Below are 16,025 nucleotides of genomic sequence, written 5' to 3' on the forward strand. Positions count from 1 at the left end.
GCGCGCGTGCGAAACTCGTATGTGCAATTAATGTTGCGACACAATGCTGTAACATCATTTTGCCACATAACTGAATCACTACACTTTTTATACCTCGCTGAACTGTTTCATGCAGTTGCAAATGAATTTAGTTAGTCGTTGTACATCGGAAAATAGTGGTCCATATACAACTGTTACACGTTGATCCCCGATAATACGCACGTCGATACGATATTTTTTGCACGATACGCCGACGTGCTCGGTAATAAAATCAAAATGTAGTTGAAAACCGAATGCTGGGAGCAAACATCCACAATTCGCCGAGTGGGATTACTCCTTTCCCATGCATCTGAGAGCTGCGAAAACAGAAATGATCGATATGCGCTGAAGATCCGTTCTATGAAGGAGATCCGAGGCTTCTCTCATCCCTAAATCGTCCTACTTATCGTCGTTTTTCAAAGAATCGCGCGATCTCGTCGAAAGTGGAAATTATCGATCTGTATTACAAAAAGTACGTGGAAGAATGGTAATGGTGAATGCACAGTATGGCCTGAAACTTTTATATGAAATAATATTAAAAATGCATATTAGTTTCAAGTTTTTTCCAATATAATTTTACGAAAAACTTTAAATAATTTCGCAGCAGAATGCGTTTTACTTTGTCGTACAATTTAATTACTAATTTTATCATTTAACTTTTATCTTCTTGGATGGATATTACATATTGAACTTTTGTTGCTCCTCCACGAAGTGGAGTATACAGGGAGTAACGTATACAATCATAAACTTCCCAACGTGGGATTTCCATTAAGGGGTTGTCGTCACTTTTCCTGGAAAACAAGTTATCCCGTGTACAATTTCGTCACGTTTCCCGCATTTGCATTTCGAAAACCTTACCTGACTTTGCGTACCCTCCCACGTTCGTGGAGATATTCTGCCGCGGAAAGAGGCTTCGGCTCATTTCTAGAATTGGTTGTATGCACAACACGAAGATCCATATGCACTCCGATTCGCGTGGCATATGCATAGTCGCCGGGCGGCTGCAGACACAGCCGCGTTCCTCTATTCTTCGAGCAACGTTTCTCCATAATGGGTATTCGTGCGTGAATCCGATTCGGAATATAAATAGAAAGACCGGGTTATGTGTGCCGCGAAATGAGAGAGAGAGAGAGAAAATAAAAGGAAGCCGCGGAAAAAAAAGTATTACCGTGATGTGCGGAGAGTACAAGACGTGGACTAGCATTAAAACGTCATTGCAGAAATTTCGAGATGATAGTTTTTTACGAGCGCCAAGTTCTATATAACGACGTGACGAAACTCGACGACAACTCCAGCCAAAGCAGTTAGTCCTGGTTGTGCAGGAGAAAAAAAAAAGGAAAATCGAATGCTTATTGCAACTTTACGTTTAACGCAGTTAATACAAAGTTTGATCGAAATTTTAATTGAAAATGTGGGCGAACGTTTCACTCCAATGTCCGATACAAATTACGTTTTGACGTTGTAAAAATATTTATTCGATAAAAATTTGATTGTCGTATGAGATTAAAAATATATATTCTCGACATAATGGTACTTTTTTTCTTTCTAACCGCGATTAAAACTTTTTTATAATTTATTGAGCTCAGAAAGAGATTTTTGAAAACAGACATATAAATGATTCTAGTCGCAAATATAATTGTTATTTATATGATTTATCTTTTTCTCTCGTTGAAAATCAATATTCAAATTATTTTTTAATGTTCCTAATATTCTCGTAAAAGTTTGATGATTGTGCTTGGCTGGGCGTTTTCTGTATCGTGACCCCGGTGCTTTTGTGACGCACGAGACCTTCTCTATCGTGCTCCTTATTTATTGCCGACCTTGTTATTTATTGTTAGTGCCACATAGGCCGAGAAAGTTTCTCTTAGGATCTATGGTTTTCCGATTGTGCTCAGACCTTAACCCTTCGTAGTTCACATAGGTAAAACTTTTTTTTTGGATTGTTCATCTAAATGATGATCAACATTCTTGCAATCGAAAAAATTATTAGATATTTAGAAATGACAAAGCTGCCCTTAAACTAATACTATTATTTTCAGCAAATATTTCTCGTTTATGAATAATAGTCATTTTGTTGCCGCAAAAATTACAGAGTTACGTGTTACACAAAAATGGCAAAACTTTTTATTAAAGATGTTTAAAGTGAGGATTAATCTTTCTTTTATGCAAAATTTATATTACTTGATATAGAAATAAATAGCAATTGAATAGTTCTGGAAAAACAACTATTCTCATACATTTTATTTTGAGTTTATATTTTTAGCTGAAAGATCGATCATTTCTAGCATCATGAATTAATTGAAGAATATCAGATAAACAATTTTTATAATTATATAAAATAAAATGTTTTATTTTTTTTTAATTTAAATATAATTTTAATATATTTTTCTTTTATCTTCTTGGAAACAATGGATACAATAAACAAAAAAATTAGCAAGATTACAATTTAATACAGTAACGCATAGTGTAAGGGCGAAGTACTCCGCTCCTTCCTTGTGACCACCTCGAGCGGGGGTAGTTCTTCCTTATCGACGTAAAATTTCATTCCCAGAATATCTCGCATCGTCGTTCCATGAGAGACACCGGCATCGTAACGCTTCATTCGAGTTTCCGAAGAAGTGCACCCCGGCAGGAAAGTACCCCCGGCGACACGGGGTAATTCGTAGTTCCGGCAATATCCGCCAGAGCGGCGATTGTGCGGCCTCCACCACCCTCCATCCCCCGTTCGTGCACCCTTTTCATCGCCACCCTCTCGCTCCGGCAGCCCCTCGTATCCACGCGACCTGACGTCCACGGGCATCCTCTGGCCTATCCCGTTTCTATCCTGACCTATCCGATTGCCTTATCCGGTGACTAGACCTGGTATCGACCTTCTCGAGAAAAGAGCCCTTTCCCCTGTGAGAAAAGTTTGCTGCCCGTTTAATCTCGGCGCCCTTCATCGTTGTCTACTTCCGGTCTCTCCACGTCTTGCGGAAGACTTTAATCCGACGTCTCGCATTCAAGGATATAATCTGATAATTTAGCTCGTGAAACGCGAGTTCTTCTTATGGCCTGACAGGAAGTGTACCGAACTCATTTAGCGAATCCGGGCTTGAGTTCCTTCGGACCTGGCAACCTTATTGATTGTCTTACTTCTTCTGCCGTGACGCTTTCTCTCTCTTTCTCTCTCTCTCTCTCTCTCTCTCTCTCTCTCTCTCTTTCTCTCCTTCTCCCTTTCTTTGTCTCTTCCTTTGCTTTCACCCTTTTCTTGCTTTCCACCTCCTTCTACAGTCCTCTCTCGTAAACCGACCCTCTCTATCCAGCTGTTTCTCTCTCTCTCTTTCTTTCTTTCTCTCTCTCTCTCTCTCTCTCTCTCTCTCTCTCTCTCTCTCTCCTACTATCACACCCGCTACCACATTGATGGCGAGCTATCGCCGACGACTAACGACTAGCGACTTACGTGTCCGGCTTCGGTCCCTCCTCACAAAAAAACGCCGGGATGAGGAACTGCCTACGTGACGCGCGGAGAGGGGAAAGATCAAGGGAAAGGAGGAAGATAAAGAGGGATGAGACAAGGATTGAAAGAGGAAACGATGAACGGGGCATTGCTAGAGGGTGGTTGGACACGAGCCCCCGAGCTGCCGACATTCTATTTAAAGCTACGCGGGGTGATAGCAGAGTTTTGCTAGCTTACTAGCTAGCTAGCTGACTGGTAATTTACGAGCTTTTACCAAAAAGTTGGACTCTTCGGGGATGGCTCCACACTTTGACACGTGACCCACTTTTATTGGGTTACGTAATTGATCGCCCCGCGCTTGCCTCGTGTTAGCGCGACTTCCCCTCCCTTCTCCGTTCTTTTGTCCCCTCGTAATCCTGGCCCTTCCTCTTTCTCTTGTTGCGCTATTCTTCCGCGACCCTTTTCGGTCAACCCGTCAAAAAGTGTGCAAAAATACCCTTGCCCAGCTGTAATCGCCGAGGGCTAACATATGAACCACATATGTTAGCCTTCGGCTAGTGTTTTAATCGGTTAGAAAGAAAAAAAGTACTATTATATCACCACTGTTTCAAAAATACTGAGGGAAGATAAATATTGAGAATTGATGAGGGCGAAAAGAAGCGTAAGAAATTATATAGTCTCTAAAGAAATCATGAGTCTCAACCTTATCTAGCTTGAACACTTCTTTCTTCATTTATCTTCTTTGGAAATAGATATTATGAAAGATGAATGAAATGCGCGATATAAGGAGAATCTGACGAGATTATTGAATATATTATGATCATTGGTGATTTATCAGATTTTCGGAATTGAAATTGTGTAACGATCGATAATCGGTGAAAACTTTTTATGATTATACGAACTATTGAAATAATTAGATGATAATTCTATTAAAATAAATTAGCTCGAAAAAAAATAGATTATTATACATACAATACTATATAATACAAGATAAGATTATAAAACTACTAATATATTATTTAATTTATATAAAACTAGTATTTGTTGAATTAATTCATTTTTTATCAAATTAATCAATATTTTATGAGTATTGGCAATGAGAGTGGATTAATTATACTGACAGATTAGAGTGGAGACGGAGAAATGATTAAAATCTTTAACCAGTCCCATATGATAGCGTGAACGTCGCGTCTCTATTATCTGTTCCAAGTCCATTAATGCGGCTAGCGTTATCAGTGTTGGACAAGGCTAGAGCGTGGAGCGCATTGTTCGCGCTAAGCTGAAGTGTCGTTTCCAGAATTTAGCGACATGCGATCGGAGAGACCCAGTTACTTACTCGTTTCTGCGCGTTCCCAAATTTACCATGGGTTAGCTATTTAAACTCATATCGCTCCTCTCGTGCTATACTTCGAAGAATTTCGCCGCGAAAGTTATTTTTGAAGCCGAGCGCTAAATGCGAAAAGGAAGCGTGTCGAAAAATAATAAAGGATACGAATAAATGAACGACAAAAAAGGAGCACGCCAGTAATTGTTATGCGTAATTCCATTCCTTTGCATGGTAATGATTAATCAGACCGTCGATAAAGGGTTGCGTGTACGCTTTCGGTATTAAGGTAAACCTTTAAGACCGTATGTAGCGAAATCACTGTAATCCTTTGTAGGTATGGCCCACGCCGCGATATCATCTCGGCGAACGCGAATTGTTATCGTATTCGTGACATTCTAATTTATTTCGAATTTATTCCTGCGCCACATTTGAATATACCTTCACCACGGCCGTTATCGCTGCTGATAAACGAAGATTGATTTATTAGCAATTTAACGAAAAATCGATTTCGATTTTCAAAGAATAAAGACGTCAATGTGGAACATATTTATTTCGTTCGCGTTTCTACGTCATTCGTGTAAATCTTCTGCGGATGCTATGAAGTTCAACGCGAAGAATTACGGTTGTGGCATTTTCGTTGCACCGCGCACGGTACATAGTCTTGCAACAAAAAGATCGGCGTGTGCATAAATATGTATGCTCCCTAAAACTATTTCGGTTACTTTGGGGCTTATTTAGAGGTGCGGTATGTGAGGCCACGAAGAAAACGGCCTCAGAGAGAGAGAGAGAGAGAGAGAGAGAGAGAGAGAGAGAGAGAGAGAGAGAGAGAGAGAGAGAGAGAGAGAGAGAGAGAGAGAGAGAGAGAGAGAGAAAGCGACGGATTGGTTTATAGAGCGCATTTAAGGGGAGATTCTAGATTGTTAGGTCGGGAAACCTACTTACTGATACAAATGACAGAGCTAATTGTCGCGATTATATCTTAGCATACGCAATTAATCTAATCGCACGTTATTAATTTGTTTGCGCCCTAGCTTGGCGTACAAACGGCGCGATGATTTGCAGCTATTATTTAATGCTATCTACAAAATGCAAAAAACTATAAATTTTATATGAACGCGTCTATCCTTTTCTACATTTTTTTATAACACACATTTATTTAAAACGTGAATAATAATAGAGATTATTAAAACATGTCAAACTGCCAGAGATCGACAATTTTATATAGATTAAACAATTCGATTTTACGTGTGCGATAAAAGTTTGCGGCATCAACGACAGATTGTTGGCAGATTTATTCGCATTCGCGGCTCGGATGTTCAATAATAACGTTATACACGTCACGTTTTCGAGGTGAAGTATCGTCGCGTGAGAACGAGAGATTTCGGCGGTAACGGTATTTTTTGACTATATGGAATGACAAATTGCATTACTTAAATGTTTGTCGTGTTGGTCGCACGTGTAGCAATAACTCGGTTTACTACAGAACTATTTTCGCTAGTTTAAATAATAAAAAGAACTGCTAACACATAAAAATGTCCTGATGTCGCGGCGATTAAACTTTGAATCGTGATTTTTAAAGTAATTACACGGTTCAGTTTGCAAAAAAATTGACGATATATCTTTTTACGGGATGTAAAAGTTATTAGTTTTAAATGTATATATGTAAAGGAAAGATATTTCCTACATATATAGGTACGACTAATTTATACAGCGTCCCTTGATACGATTTTTATACGAATCTTTTTTCTTGCCGCCTAAATTATGACAAATGATAGAGAATTATTGCTCCGCCGTGTATATCGTTGCTTTACTTCGGCGTGCCGTTGTTTTTGCCGTAGAAATGTCAGTCCTCGTTTGCGAAATCAACGGCGTTTTTGTATCGTGGCTGCCCATAAATCAGAGCGAAACAAAATGGGCTATATGTAACGCTCCGTTTCGACGGTCGAGTCGGATATCACGGAGCCGCGGCAAGGCGCGGGTGAACTCGGCACGGACCCAAAAATTGGCGGATCGGCTCCAAGGAGCGCAATCGTAATCATTTCTGACCATATGTCGGATACAGTTAGAAATCATCTTGCACGTGCGTTCTACTTCCGCTTACGCGATCCGCGAACGATAGAACGTGTGTAATCGTGAATGATGCATGTAGCTTAATGCGTGTTTACTTTGTCAACAGCCGAACCGTCAGCAGCGTGTATACGCGAAGTTTAACGGCGCGCGACATGGACGTGGCAGTTGCTTGCGTTTGTGAGATAAACATGTTTTTACGTTGATATATAGATATTGTGTATTACCGTTTGTATAAATTCGGCGAAAACGCGCCGATAATATCTATGACGAATGTAGTTTTTCACCAACTTGCTGAATGATCGAAAAATTCGAGTGTTCGCATCAGGGCTTAAAGGGCTAATAAAGCGAAGTTCCATAAACATAACAAAGCTAGCTACGTCGCGTCGCTCGTGTCGAAAATGCACAGTGCAGATTAGATTCGAATGGAGTATCGGCGACCTGATATGATACACGTGGAAGCAAATAAATCGTGGATAACCTCGAGCTTATGCCGAACCGAAGGTTGGAAAGCCGGGAGGGCGCGAGCTTGTTTCATTTCGACGACGCGAGATTCGCTCGATTACCAGGCCGCGGATAAATTATACGAGCTTAACGCGACAGAAGCCGCGTGCGATCGGAAGCTATCTGGACCAGAAGCGAATCTGTAATCGAAATTCAAACTTCGAATCCCCCATCGCCGAGGGATCAACGTGAAATAACTTCGGGCAGAAATATTTCCGAGTTTTTTTTTTTTACATGGGCGAGATAACGAGACAAGTAAAACTTAAGCAAGTGTAAAATGTATGCTGGTTTTCACATGTAATTATTCTAACGTGAAATTATCTATTTTATTCGCAGAATTAAAATATAATAGCAGAATTTTAGATTATTTAAATGCTTTAAAAAAATTCTTACATTTTTAAAATAAACGCAATATCGCTTATATCAGTTTCAATTTTTCGACTAATTATGTCCATAGAGAAAACATTAGGGAAACACGTTATTATTTGCACGTTACATCGAGTCATCCGCGTATACACATGCACGCGTACTCTCGGGTCGCGTACGTTCGCCAATTTAGCGAGGCTCTAAAGTTACGTGCCCGCCATACAGGCGCGCTTAAATCCATATAAATACCCAGGCTCATGAATCTATCCATTAATCAGATTGGCGATAGGGGCTCGACGCCTGAGTGATTTCCACCCCTCCGCCACCCCCCGGATGTTTCTTTTTTCTTCCGCGAGCCTCTTCGTAGGAATGCCTCCAACACGGCTGGCTCCAGAGGTCACTAGAAGGTGGCAGCACTTCTATTAAAATTCGACACGAACCTTCTGTGAGAATCCGATGTGTGTTGTACATACACATACACACATATTATATATCTATATATACATATATACGTATATATATACGTATATACGTATACGCGCGCTTAGGTACCAGTCGCGCTGGAAACGTACGACCCTCGGTGGCACGAGCAAGTGCACGGATTCATGTGTATAGGTGCGAAGTCGGGGAGGACTTGGCCTGCGTTTCGTGGATTGTGAGAGGAATATCGTTTAGTCGACGTCCTGCCCACCCACTTTAGAGCGAAGGGTTGAAGAGACGTGCGCGGAAGTGCCGGAGCCAATTTCGATTGCCCGTTGTGGCTCCTGCTGCTTACGATGACGTTTCCAATGTTCGCTAACGAGTCTTCGTAATTGCGCGAATCTACTTCCTTCGCTCCCTGGCTACTTCTCAATCGGCGAGCCGAATCTTTTTCAGGATTTATTTCAGTTAATGTTTTCTCGGCGATTAATAATGAAAACGATCGATCCGCCCGTCGTCATTTACAGCTACTTTAAAACTCTTCTAAAGTTTCGATGTCAAGTCTTTTGGTGACCGAGTCCCGAGTTAAGATTCCCTTAAAGTGAAATCTGTTTAAAATTAATCGTGAGAAATGGTACGTGTTACACGAGACATTTGTTTATTTATTTATAAACTAGGGATAGTAACGTTGGGTATTCTACGACTTGTTCTCCAATTGTTTTCCAATTGTTGTTTCGAGTTATCTCAGCGATAAAACGTCGAATCGGTCGTTTCAATACGCTGCCACGGACTTACGATCACGATATGAATAATGAATAATCTTGGCTTTCTCAGATGCGCGTGCATCGCCATTTGGTCGATTTCAAAGAATCACACGGTTTTATTTAATGTCAGCGCAGAGTAGCGAGGATAAAATTTATCCCTATTGGCGAATTATTCGCGCGACCGCGTGAAACTACTATATTAAGTAAGTTTACGATTTTCGCGGGCTTGCATGCTAACAATGCTTTTCGTACGGTTTGTCATGAACCGCACCTATAGAACTGTGTAAAGTTTACACTGTAAGGTAACTTAGCCACATAGCCTGACATTACACGTTTCAACGTTCGTCCACGTAATTTGATCCTTCTGTTCTGTGCACCGCTACTTTAAACTTCTGCAAATTAAGTCCATTAATAGCTTAACGTTAATTGAGATGTATGAAACATACTTTTCCTTAATAAAGTAACGATTTAAATATTAATAATAAAATTTGTCGATTTTGCGTTCGCGATCCTCTTTATCGCATGAATAATTCCACCTTTCAACACGTTCCACTTTGGGACCGTGTAAGTCGTTACTTTGCCATTTCCTCTTCCAAATCTAGGCGTATCGCGTTCAAGGTTACGCCCCGCATGCAAATTTGCGATTACTTCGGCGCAACTCTCGTCCATCTCTCTCGCCGAAACTATCGCCGCAAATTTATCGGTTTCGACAACGGGGAGGCGCGAGACGTACGAGCGTCGATTTGTCGACGGTGAGAATTATGTGGAATAGCGTGGACCAAATCTCTCCGTGGAGGGCTGGACGATTATCTCGCGAGGCACAGAGCGGACGACGTTCGGTGTCGACAACGACAAACGAGTGATCCCCGAACGCAATTTTCCCGTGTGTTACGCCTCGACATTAATTAGCATTCTCGGTAATCCTTAATTTACAGCACCCCAACGAGTTTTACAGAAGTAGGTAGGTAACCAGCTGGATAGGTAGCTATATAGGTAGGTAGGTAGGTAACGAACAGCACCATTGGTAGTTTCGCATAGGAATTGGCACGGTGGTGCACTTACACTGTTAAGCGTAAAAGTGGTAATGGTAAGTAGACGTAGGTACGCGAGAGAAAGAGAGAGATAGATGATGAGGGGATAACGGCGGTGCAAGAAGGCGGAGGAGGATAGGGTGGCGACCGAGGGGTTGGCGAGGGTGAGATTCGACAGACACCACGGACAGGGACGGGGTTGGGGGGGGGGCAGGGGTAAGGGCTGTGGCTGGGGCCGGAGAGTCAGACCTGACCGAGAGAGAAAGAAAGAGAGGAAACGATCGCCCTCGCGGGACGGTGGTGGGGCTGGTAGGGGCTGGAGGACTCCGGGACAGCGGTGTGGAGGGGACCTCCACGCGCGGAGAGGGATGAAGAAGAGGGAAGAGAGGAGCGAGGGGAGGAACGGAGGTCGAGAGTCGAGACTCGAGGGCTGCCTCACTCTGCGGCTCCCGCCGCTCGGGAGCAGACACGCGGGGCCAAAAGACTAATTTGAACTATTTTATTAACAAAAACAAAAACATTACATATTTGTAAATAACACTACTAACAACTGTAAACACGAAACAGCAACAACAGCAACAACACATTTCTCCTAAGGACTCTCTTTAAATCTTACCTTACACCTGTAAGACAAACGCCTGTAAAAAGAAAGAAGGGAAAGGAAGAAGGGGGAAGGAAGAAGTGAAAGAAGCGCGCGCGGCCGGACAGAGAAAAAAATTGAGAGAGAGAGAGAGAGAGAGAGAGAGAGAGAGAGAGAGAGAGAGAGAGAGAGAGAGAGCGAGTGAAAGAGAAAGCGGGAGAGAATAGGAGAAGGAAAGAGCGGGACGTACGACGAGGTAACTCCGATTTTTTTCAAAGTAGACGTGTAATACAAGCGCGTATACACAAGCAATACACAGTAAAGAAGAAACAAGCTACAAAAGAGTCGAACGATAGAAAAATCGTCTATTTTCTGAAGTTATTCCTCAGTCGGACTGGTGCGCGGCGCGGCGGAAGTGAAGAGGAGACGAGACGAGAGTATAAACGCGAGAAAGAGAGAGAGAGAGAGAGAGAGAAAGAGAGGGGGAGAGGGAGAGAGGGATCGCGAAAGGCGAGATCGTAAAGAGAGCACGCGTCGACTGCTACGGGACGGGATAATCGCATTTTAAGTTCTCTCTGTACTGTGTGACCCTTACATTATTTTGTCCCTCCGATAGGGACAGGTTCAGTGTTGTAACTTAGGATATAAGAAGATTAAAAAGAGCTCCGGAGCGCGCACCACATAAAGATAGAAAGAGAAAGCAAAGGAGGACCTGAGATTTCGGAAGAAGAGAAGTCAGAAAGACAGAAATAGTGTGTGGTTTGTGACTGGGAACGCGCCCCCATCCAGGAACGTTTACGAGAGCGAGAAGAGAGGACCGGGATCGCGAGCAGCGAACAACGAAGGACGGGAGGAAGGAACGTTCACGAAGAGGAATGGCTCCGAGCGTCGTATAGAGATACAGTGGAGCTCCAATTTTTTATACTAGAAGAAAAATTTAACAAAAAAGCGTGAGAGAGAGAGAGAGAGCGAGAGCGAAAGCGAGAGAGAAAGAGAGAGAAAGATTCGGGAGAATCAGGGAGAGTGCGGAAGGGGAGCGGAGGATCGATTCTGTCCGTGTTTCCGCGTGCACTTCCACGTGTGTCTTTCGATACGACGAAACTGCGAGAACTTCTCCAATTCTGACCCATTCGAGTGATTTCCCATTCAAGGGGAAGAGATCCAGGAGAGTCGGGGTATAGCGAAACGGAAAGAGTGACACGTTCGTGTGACACCGTCGATCGATATCCGGTCTCGAATAACATAATTCGGCTCGCGTGCACGCTCCTTTGGGGGATATGTCCTGCCGTTCCAGAGGGAGTCGTCGTCATCCGGGAGCGCAAATTTCGCAACGCCGAAAACAACGTCAATCCGAGTGTCGTTCCTGCGTCCTGGACCCCGCGGCCGGCAAGCTGTCCTGACGAAAAAAGGACCGCCCCCTCAGCTCGTCCCGATCGAAAAAGCGCGATCATCGACGGACAGCAATCATATCAGATACGCGATCGTCCCTAAAGCACGCGGACCCGTCGCGAAGAAGGGTCCGCCCGGGGATGCCCGCCAGGCCCCAGCTACGTTCCCGTCTCGCGTACGTTCAAGGGCGATGACGATCGGCCAAGACGATCGGTAAGATCCAAGCAGCGCGTACACGCGCCAGCATCGCGGAGATGGCGGGCTACAATCATTCGAACTCACAGCGTGTCGTCTACCACGCGACTTACCCGACGCCCCTCGCTCCAAGTGAGTCTATCTGCTGTTTTACGCACCCGCGGTGTAGAGAATCTCGCAACATTTGACGCGACATGCCACTCGTTGGATCACACGACACGTACTATATAGTCTTCCGATACTTTCGATTTACCATGGGGGTTGAAGTTCATTTGACATCGTTGCTGAATGGAATTTGAGAAGGTTTAAAAATTGCTTTTGATCGTTTCTCATTTTATACCGCAGAGAAAACTATATTAATTTATGAGTTTCTAAGGAACGAGAAATTTCTTGCTCTTTTTCGCGCTTCTTTCTTCGCTCGAGATTATTAAATGAGATTCGTCAACGTTGCGCGCCTCCCAAGGGTCTCATTTTATTTCAGCAAATTGTGTCATTTCAAAGATTTGCGTTGTGAAATCTTAAACTTCGAAGTTTATAAGTGACTTCAATTTCTTTGACTGTAAATTGAAAGTCATTAAATTTTAATTATTTTTGTATACTATTTATATTATTTTTTTGTGGCACGATTATGAAAAATATATGAAATTAATATATAAGATATATTTGTTTTACATTTACAACGCAATGATTTTTAACTAAATAACATCGCAACGTTGAAATTCCATGCAAGTAAGCTATTGCGCTTTTACAAAATTCGCTATAACGAAATACAAGAGATCACGACTGCGCTTAAATCATACTTATGATCGAAAGTTTAGTTAATGGCGCCTAGTTTCGGCGAGTTTCGCGAATCAATGAATATTACATAGACCGTAGGCGAATAAAGTGCCATTAAATAAATATTTGATTCCCTCGGATAATTCCTGACTAAATACTCTAGGCATTTTCCGGAAAATGTTTTGCTAAAGACGAAACTTATTTTGAACTCGCTCCAATTTGTTAGAGATCCATGAGAGATATTACACACACATGAAAACAAGCTATTGAATAAATAAATGTACTGCTATAAAATACGACACGTTTATATATGCTGGTTTTTAGTCATACAGAGCAATTTTAACGAATCTTTTCACGAAAAAAAATGCACTTGAGCAATGAATTTACTCTGGCAGCTAATTAAAGCATAATAAGATTATCATAAGTTAATCAATCATAAAAATTTTTTGATCGCAATCGTGATTTAGGTTTATATAATTTCTGGCGTGCTAGAAAAATATGGTAAGTCACATTTGTCTTCATTTCTGCTATTATTTCTTGCGAGAACGCGGCAATTTTTTTTTTTTTTTTTTTTTTTTTTGACGAATGTTCTATGTGTGAGTGCGCGTGTGCGTCCGTGTTTCTTCTTCCGGAGAAACTGTAACAAACGAGGTAACAAAAGTTGTATCAAACGGATGAATTTCGTTATCTCTACGGCAACTTTATGGCTACTTTGATCGTATCGATTCAATTTTACACAATGGATTGCATAAAGTACAGAAAGTGTTTGATTACAATGGCGTGGAAATTTATTTATACTGTATTTCGCATTTCGTATTATAAAGGGCAGCACTTCAAGAATGCACGACGCATGATATTGCCGATATATCACATGGGATAGCACAGATGTCCCGTGCGTAATATCAATAATATCGAGAGGAAACGCAAGCGCTGCGAAACGGAAGCATTTTGTCAAGCAAATAGCCTCCCGGTTGATGCCTCGATGTACATACAGAAATACTCTCGGATTCCAATAATTTAAGAGCAGATTCGTGCGCGCAGTCGAATCTCACTATATTTACAGGATGGTGAATTATTATTTTTGCAGTACGCAAACAATTTTCTTTAAGTCCTTTTATAAAGAAAATTTTAATCTTTATTTAAAATACCATCCTATATTTTTTACTATACTTTACTAAGTCTTTACTAAATATTACGGGCCGTATATTCGTATATGTTATAGTTAATTGAAAAATTGTCTTTAAATATTCCTAAAAGGTTTTTTACGATACTCTTATTGTTAGAATAATTTTATTAATTATTAACACCGTGCTAAATAACAATGAATCATTATGATACTATTTTAATTTTCTGAAATTCTTATTGTATTTCTCGGTTTTATCTTAAAAAAAGTAATTGTGCGAAAGCGTGCTAAGGTTCTCGGTATATAAAAGAATCTTTAGACCGTCGATTTTTATTTTGCATTCTAATGGGAGTAGGTAGTTCACGGCACGTTCGCGGAAGGTGCAATCTATTACAAGTGCTATTTTATGGCGAGCGTGCATAATATACATGGCTTAGATCGATGGAGAATTTCGATCGGTTGTGTATAAACAGAGTTAATGACACATGCAACGTAATGCTAAAGCTACCTGCAACGTCGCGAGTAGAGTGCGAGTGTGGGCAGTCGTTAATGCTCATGACACAGTAACGATTCGCTTGTCGATCCGTCTGTGAAACTGTCACGATCGATCAACACGCACGTCGGCGACATAAATTTTAGGTTTTCCGTTAAATAATGTAACGGGTCACGGAACAAACCGCTTCTGAAATTGATGTTTCCTACGATTCCACATTTTCTAGCGCGAGAACAGCTATTAATTGAGATAATTTGTCACGCAGATGGCGACCCGATAAAGCTTCCCGAAAATCTGGAAACCTTGCCGCGAGCTGAACACTTTCCAACTCAGAGGCATCGATGGAACACCAACGAGGTAAGCCGCCGCCCGTCGCTTATTCGTTAAACGCGAATTATTAAATGCATTAGGTCAATAGAATACACACGTGTAACCTAAATATTCAAAGATCTGTCGATGTCATATTTGCCGATTGCACGACATCGTGTTAATGTCACGCTTTCGAATTGCAATTTCTCATGCCGCACAAATCGATATTAGATGAGTAAATGTTTATCATATGTGAACAGACTCTAACCGTAAAATAATACTTTAACGGTCTGGATATTTCGAGAGAGTAAAGTGTTAAAAATATCTCTAATATTCATTTAAGGACATATTGTATGTCATATGTGTTACATCACATTTTACATTAATTTAAGAAAATATATTTTATTTCAATAATAAACATTTGTGCTGCGAGTACATTTTTCCATTTTTACTTAAACGTTTACTCTCATATATTAGATATCCAAATATTAACAAAAATTCTCTGCTAATCCGGATTATTACTGCGCTCGGACGCGTAATATGCCTGGAATTTAACGACGAACTGCATTTCGGAATGAAACGGGGGCAAAGTATCAAGTACCAATGTATCTTACGTATGGATGCACTTGCATTCTGGCTCTCGGAGCACATCCCTCTTTGCGGCGGTCGCGTGCCCGGCCGCGAATTCCGGCGCTAGAGGACCGATCTGGTATTACCGGAATTCCGATGGACCATTCCGCGCGTCGTCTCTTTTTTTCCGGCGTAAATTTTATCGTGACCTCACCGAGACCAGAGCGGATGTATATATATTTACACAAGACTATACGGGAGTAAAGTGGGAAGGTAAATAACACGCGCGGCGCTCGTTCATGTTCGCGGCGCGGGCGCGGTTAGGGAGAATAGATGCAGCCAATGCAATCTTCGCTTGTGTGCAACCTACAGCGATGACGTTAAGGGTGAAACTGCTCGAATGGTCCTGGTGAAAAGTTTAGGGGCGGTAAATTTGGGGCACGTGCTTAACTTATAACGTGCTTCAATTTTAATGATATATCCTTTGATATACAGAGTCCGACTCCGTAAAGCGAAATGTCAAAGAGTAAACGTTAAAGCACTGATGATTTTAGTTAATCGTGAATGACTAAAAATGAAGAGCATCATTTAATTTAATTTTATAATTTGTTTTATAATATGTTTTGTGGTGTGTGTATGTGCGATATAATAATTAT

The 16,025-nt window shown here is 41.5% G+C and overlaps 1 protein-coding gene across 5 annotated transcripts in view; it reads left to right on the forward strand.

Moving 5' to 3' along the window:
- Camta (Calmodulin-binding transcription activator) overlaps window positions 1–16,025 on the forward strand; it is a 49,278-nt gene that overhangs the window by 9,520 nt on the left and 23,733 nt on the right. For 4 of the 5 annotated variants that reach the window (XM_077401176.1, XM_077401173.1, XM_077401174.1 and 1 more), the window contains exon 4: window positions 14,756–14,847. In XM_077401176.1, coding sequence (XP_077257302.1) covers window positions 14,756–14,847 — 92 coding nt within the window. Of the gene's footprint in view, window positions 1–10,367; window positions 12,230–14,755; window positions 14,848–16,025 lie in introns of those variants that run through there. The other variant, XM_077401177.1, reaches the window with a different exon arrangement.

The sequence above is a fragment of the Temnothorax americanus genome, unplaced genomic scaffold (assembly GCF_048541705.1).
Source record: "Temnothorax americanus isolate GAGA-0224 unplaced genomic scaffold, ASM4854170v1 Scaffold14, whole genome shotgun sequence".
Taxonomy (NCBI): Eukaryota; Metazoa; Arthropoda; class Insecta; order Hymenoptera; family Formicidae; genus Temnothorax; species Temnothorax americanus.